General features: G+C 48.8%; 1 protein-coding gene across 1 annotated transcript; it reads right to left on the bottom strand.

Annotated features, from left to right (window-relative positions):
- Nucleotides 1-76: 76 nt before the first annotated feature.
- GLOTRDRAFT_134134 (uncharacterized protein) lies at nucleotides 77-4,573 on the bottom strand (the record flags this gene model as incomplete). The annotated part of the gene is made up of 6 exons (XM_007873121.1): nucleotides 77-87; nucleotides 152-2,102; nucleotides 2,160-2,252; nucleotides 2,321-2,389; nucleotides 2,447-4,220; nucleotides 4,281-4,573. 6 exons carry the CDS (start codon nucleotides 4,571-4,573, stop codon nucleotides 77-79), a joined length of 4,191 nt encoding a protein of 1,396 aa, XP_007871312.1.
- Between the last annotated feature and the right edge of the window lie 2,002 nt (nucleotides 4,574-6,575).

Below are 6,575 nucleotides of genomic sequence, written 5' to 3'. Positions count from 1 at the left end.
TATAAATAAATACAAACAACTGATGGCTATATTTGGACTAATGACTAATGCAGTGGCTGACGCCCCCATAGCAGACCTACTTGCAGGCTGGAAGGCAAGAAATACAATGAGTGATCACTTGTCACAAGTTCACGATAACGGAGCACCTCACCATTACTCTTGAAGCCATGCTGCTGCTGGCAGTAGGCATGGTACCAGATGAGCACATTGGTGAGGTTGGTGGGGTACTCTGTGGAGGATTGGCACTTCAGCCAGTGCTTAAACGAATCCACAGATGTATCTGCAACACCATGCTCCTTCAAAACTTGCTGCCTCAAGGGGGGCTGGCTAATGATCCAGAATGCCAGGGGCAGCATAACATCACGATGGGTGCATGCATCTGAGGACTTTTTCTGGAAGGAGGCATGCAGGGTGTCATTAAGCTGGGGGACATGGCATTTGAAGCAAACTGAGCCGTGGATGGCTCTGTCATAGTTGAGTCCTGTCTTCATGGCTTTGGCTGCAACAGTGGTGAGGTGGTTGGATGGGTCTTGAAAGACCGGACAGTCATATATGGCCTGGTGCTTGGGCCTATCCTGTTTGCTGAAGAACCTGCATAACACACAGCCTGGGCCAAAGAACTCCAAGGCTTGGAAGATGCGTTCTGTTTTGCCCCCAATCCTGGTAATGTTCTCAATCCTCCTCTTCTTGACGTCAGCTGCTGCAGAATCAAAGGGGCTTGCTGCTGGGGGTGCAGGTCTCTTGGCTGGTGCAAGCATAGGGGCAGGAGGGGAGGGCTGAGGCCAAACTGCTGCTGGCAAAGGTGGAGGCTGCTGGCAGATGCTGCATAGCTCAACACACGGTGAGCCAGCACAATTGTACTCATGACATGTGAGTCCACTGCCATCCGTAAACCGACTGATACCTTGACGGAGGCAAATCTGAGAGCTTATGCTTCCAAGCCATTCAAACATGGCCTGCTGTCCCTGGTGGTCTATCTTTCCAGCCACCAAGGATGGCGCTCGGTGTCCTTGATGAGGCAGAACGATGCAGATGGCACGCTGACAGTCCCGCCCGGCACGTCCAGCTTCCTGGGCATAGTTGGTCATTGATCTGGGGGAGCCAGCATGAATAACCAGCCGCACGTGCGGATAATCATTTCCTGCACCATAGGCCTCAGTGCAGACCATAACATTATGGGTGCCAGCAAGCCAGCGGTCCCTCATCTTGAGCCTTTCCAGAGGGTCCAATTTGCCATGGTAGAACTCGCAGTGCAATAATGTAGACAGAGCCTCACCCTCTGTGCGAAATGGCACATAGATGAGCACACGATCTTGAGCGGTAAACTTGTGCACATAGGATTCCAAAATAGCCTTGACATGTCTGTGAACTGCAGGCATGGGGGCAGGTGGGTTGAGGTGATACTGAATCTCGGGACGGATGGTCGGGGTGCGGATAACGATCATGTTGTCCTGCATCAGGCCAAAAGCATCCACAAGGGTGGGTTGGGACAGTGGAGGGACAGTGGCTGACAAGACAACCAGTTGCATGCTGATCTGCCTTACCTCATAGATCTCCCGCATGCAATCCCTGAAGTCATCAGAGGTGATGGCATAGTGCCCCTCATCGATCACCATCCGTGCCACTGATCTTTGTTGGCTGGCTTCCGCAAGTGCCTGCCTCCAAGAGTCCATCCTTGCATGGTCCACAGAAACAAGCACTAGATTGGTTTGAGTGGAAATGGACCCAGAGTCTCCATCAAAGACCTGGTATTGAATCCCCATGGCTTGTAGCTTCCGCTCATAGTCATCCATAAGAGAACGCAGGGGAAGCACTCCCACAGTGATCGCATCCTCTAGAAGAGGGGGAATTATCATGAGCATGGATTTACCAGATCCCGTGGCCATCACAGCAAGGACATCAGACTCCCTCTTCAGGACAGCCTCTAGCCCCTCGCGTTGTGCAGCACAGCTCCAACCAGCCTGTGGCTTGCGGAGGAGGTGACGTAAACACTGCAGGGCCTGTTGCATGCTTGGAACAGCAAGAGGTTGATGATCAACAGGGGAGGAAGTATGCCCATTGAGGGCAAGCCTCACAGGAGCATGGGCAGCAGATGTAGAGGGCTGTTGATGGCAATGTCACAGACAATCCAGGGCCAACAGAGAAGTGCAGCCACTCACAAGCTGAAGGACTCGCATATCGGGTGCCTGGATATTCTGGTCAATGGGAAAGACTGAAAAGTGATCACTGGCATGGTCTGAGGTATTGACAACCTAACAAGTTGGGGACAGGGGGTCGGACAATCAGGTCATATGGGAGTATCGCTCATTCAAGCACCTACCATGTTGTTGGTTGGCACTATTGCTGTGGTGTCAGTGCCATGGCTCAGCATATCACTGGATGATGATGCCTATCAGATGAAATCAGGAAAATACAATGGAATGTGGAAGATTATATTTTGGCTGACCTGGACAGTGGTGGACTGAGAGACAGGAGGTGTGCTGGGCTGCAAAATAGGAAGCAATAGCTGAGCTAAATTATGAAGGAAATCCTTGGATGGCAGAGGAGGATTTGGATTGGTGGCGGGTGCATAATCTGCAAAGTGGGCAGCCGTGACCTGCTGATAGGGCAAAATGACACTGCCTGGCACCACCTTGCATGCAATGTGCCAGCGTGTGCTTGCATCCAAGAATAGGGGGATAAAGTCCTCGGGAAGGGTGGCAAGAGCAAATTGACTGAGTCCATAGATTCTATTCTCTGTGTTTGATGTGTGGCCTGCTTGAGCAATGTCTGCACTCTCCTGCATGTCCTCTTCCGCAAGCTCATACATTTCTGCACAATGCTTTCTTTTCCAGCTTGTACTCACATGCCTCCAAGCATTGACCCCAAGCTCAATGCCAAGCACTGGAAGGGTGAAACGAGCCATAATGTTGCTGAGATCTTGAGTGTCAAAGAGTTTGCAGTTGTTGACAAATAACTGCTCTTGGTACAGCTTTTTGACGTCTGCCTCCCCATGGTGCAAAAGGTGCACCAGGAATTGTGCAAAAGGACGTGCAACAGCAAGATTTTGTATTATGAGATCTGCAGTCAAGGCATCCAAAGCATGAGGGAGCAGCCGGTCGCTTCCAGTGAGGCCACCAGTTTTGTGGTAAAGGGTGACAATGGAGAGGTATGGACCATAGGCCACCAGGTTCCTTGCAGTGCGGGTCAGGGTGTTTCTAAATGTCATTGAGGTAATCTCTGTGCCACGTGCAGGGGCTCCACTGAGCATTTCACAACGGGCGAGCAGGATTCCTTCAAAAATGGCATAATTTGAAAGCCAAAGCCGTATAAAGTCCTTGTTCCATTCCCAGCCATCACCATAGTTGGTCTTCATAAGCAGGGTCTCCCTGGCAGCAGCATTGTCCATGATGGTGCCAAGTAGGATATCATGGTTTCCAAAGGTGTGGTTCCTCCTATCGGTCAAGAAACAGTAGCCAACATCCGTGTTGACCAGGTCATCCACAATGTTTGACCAGTCTACCCAGTCAACCTTCATGCCACAGAGAATGTCACGTTCCCAAAGCTCAATGGCAGTCTTTTCCATCCGGGTAAAAATAGTTTGAAGGTCTTGTTGCGTGATCTTGGTACCCCTGTAAAGCATGGATGTGTAGCCTGTGCGGTCGAGCCAATAGACCCTTGGCTGGGATGATGTTTTATAGGCCATTGCAGAAGCCCTGTGCTGGAGGGACCGCAGAGCATTGAATGGGGATTCCACCTTTTCAGTGAACCATCGAGAGGCTGCCTTGCATGCTATTTCTTCATCACCGTGATATGATTGCTGGGCAATAGCTTTGATGTGTGCAAGGAAAAAGAGGCGCATGCAGTACACAAGCCGAGCAATAGTGGGTGTCACTTGATGAGGATCCTTGTGGCTGCCATCTGGTTTGAGGGTGAGAAGAGCAAGGAAGCGAACAGTGGGACACGGAATGTGATTATCCTCAGCTGGCAACCACTTGTTCATCCACAGTTGGCTGAGAACATTGTGGAGCTCGGTGTATCCATCTTCATCCTCATCGTGAACTGCATTTGCTATCCATAGTTGCAACTGCTCAAGGGCCACTGTAAGACCAGAAGAGAGTGGAAGTGAATACTGGCCCTTGGGACGCAGCAGGAATGCTATGAGCTGCACCACATAGCCACTGTAGTTGCTCAAGGTCTCATCTTGCTGCATGGCATGAAATGGGGTATTGTTGATACCACTATGGATTGTAAAAGCATCAGGAAATATAATAAGATATTGCTTTTTGTATTCCGCTCACGTTTTGGCTGGGTCAGGAGTATTGAGGGTCTGAAGGACAAGCTCTGCAGTGGACTTGATAGAGCCAGTGGCACTTGACATGTAGTTAAAGACCAGCTTCTTGAGGCCTGGGAACTCGTCTTTCTTTGGTGTTGCAACCAATTGTATGAGTGTGCCAATGTGGTACCCTGCCACATGCTCATGCCATTTGGTCGTGATCAGCCAAGGGCTAACAAGTCTTGCATTGATCTGTCGATTCTGACAATGGTCCATAGTTTCTTCATCCGCCATTTCAGCCTGAGCAGTAGCGACCATGGCTTCCCAAGGAGTAGCAGACAGTGCAGTTTGCTTGTTCACCTGGAAATAAGAACTAGTAAACCCAGCACCAGCTGTGAGCCTCTGAGCGTGACAAGCAGAAAAACGAGGAGGGACAGTCTGGCCAGGATGCTCCTGAGCAAAATGTTGTTTCATGGACTTGGAGTTGAGTCGTATAACGTGACACTCATTGCACTTGAGACCGTGATGCAACTTTAGCCCTTGGATTTCAGGATGGATAATCAGGTTAGACATTGCAGGCAGAGCCGGATGCACAGGGAGCTGCCTCAACACAACAGAGAGCTGGGTGGGATCTGCAACCGCTTTTAGTGCAGGGTGATTGCTAGTGATGTGACCGATGATATAGGAGGGCTCAATAGCCACCATGCAAATTTTGCAGCATACAGCATGGATATTGGTATTCACGATGAGCTCCAATTGATCAAGGAATGGGTGGGTGACAATTTGCTATGGTCATTCTTAAGCTTTGCAGTCCAGGCAAGATGCAAGAGACACACATTTTTGTTTTCATTAGGGACTGGAGCATGTTCAGATGTACCACTAGTATCTTGTTTGCCTCTGGCACTGGTCCCTGGGGCATCGACTTGGAGGATATGAAGAACAGTGGCACCACTGGCATTTTGCTGGCCTGGTGGTTTAAGCTGTAAAATAGGAAATGTCATGGACCATTGTATTTCACCGCTGCCAGGAATGAAAATACCTGACAGGATTTTTGATGATGGTCTCTGATCCCTCTGGTTTTGAAGACCATGTGGCAATGCTTGCAAGAGGCTGCCAGAAGATTCCTTTTTACAACCGAGGACATGCTTATGTAAGCGTACAGACTGAGCTGGTGCTGACAAGTGGGTGATGGACAAGGAAAAAAGAAAGGAGGAAGCAGGTTCCTTTCATGCAGGTCTTATATATATGTGCAGGATGCTGAGTTTGAAAAAATTTCCAGCACAGCCACAGGGAATCTCGATTGGATCTTGATTGGAAGAGATGAAAGTAGTGGCAAAGGCAGAGAGATTCTGCGATGGAAAGTACAGAAGAAGTGGAAGGACTTGACAGTGGTGCACAGAGTTGTATAATATAAAGAAAAGTCCAGGACTTTGCTCAATAGCCAGTCAAGGTGTATGTGAATTGTTCAGAGCTGCAAAGAACTAAACAGGCCAGCGGAGCTGGATGTAAGGCTTTGCTGGGGGCTATCTGACCCATCCAAATTTTTGGAAACTTGTCAGAGACACCCTGAGGACATCCTACATCCTGGTCAAGTTGGGAATAATGCAAATTTACACCCTGCCGACTTGTGAAAAGAAGATCCTTCTGAATATTCAAATTTCGGCGTGGCAGAGATGGAAGAGGAACAAAAGGAAATGAAGAGCACTAGAGTATGCAGGTGCATAACAACTGTTGTAGGCCTGTATGTCATCCCGACAATGGCACTCGGAGCCAGAGCCACTATGCAGGAAAGTGAATCAAAGTCCTGAGCGGTTAGAAAATTATGTTACTGGGCACATATATTGGTCTCGTATCTGTAAGCATGATGGCATGATCAAAAGGGTACATGGCGTGAAAGTGAGCCTAATCCAAATGTATCTGCTTGCATTGATAGAGTGCATGGCATGGCATGACCTGGCATGGACAATGCATGCCACTGCATACATGGCATGGAATGGCATGAAGCGATGCACAGAATTTCAATGGTCAGTAGGCTATTCTACTGTTAACAATCAACTATGGCATGAGAGTGCATGAGATGGCATGACAAAATATAAAAGTCCAGTAAATGGCATGACAGGAGGCATGCACTCGACAAAAAATACAAAAGCTGATAGACTATTGTATTGATCGAAACCAGTAAAGTATATGCTATGGCATGGACTGATGCATGACATGAACAATATACAAAAGCAGATAAGCGATTGTATTTACTGATGCCAATGCAGCACATGCAGTGTGCTTACACTAATACAAGAAATAGTTCTGCGGGTGGCATGTG

Source organism: Gloeophyllum trabeum (genome assembly GCF_000344685.1).
Source record: "Gloeophyllum trabeum ATCC 11539 unplaced genomic scaffold GLOTRscaffold_00027, whole genome shotgun sequence".
Classification (NCBI taxonomy): Eukaryota; Fungi; Basidiomycota; class Agaricomycetes; order Gloeophyllales; family Gloeophyllaceae; genus Gloeophyllum; species Gloeophyllum trabeum.
The sequence above is the reverse complement of the archived record's forward strand: the minus strand, read 5'-3'. Positions and strand labels throughout refer to the sequence as shown.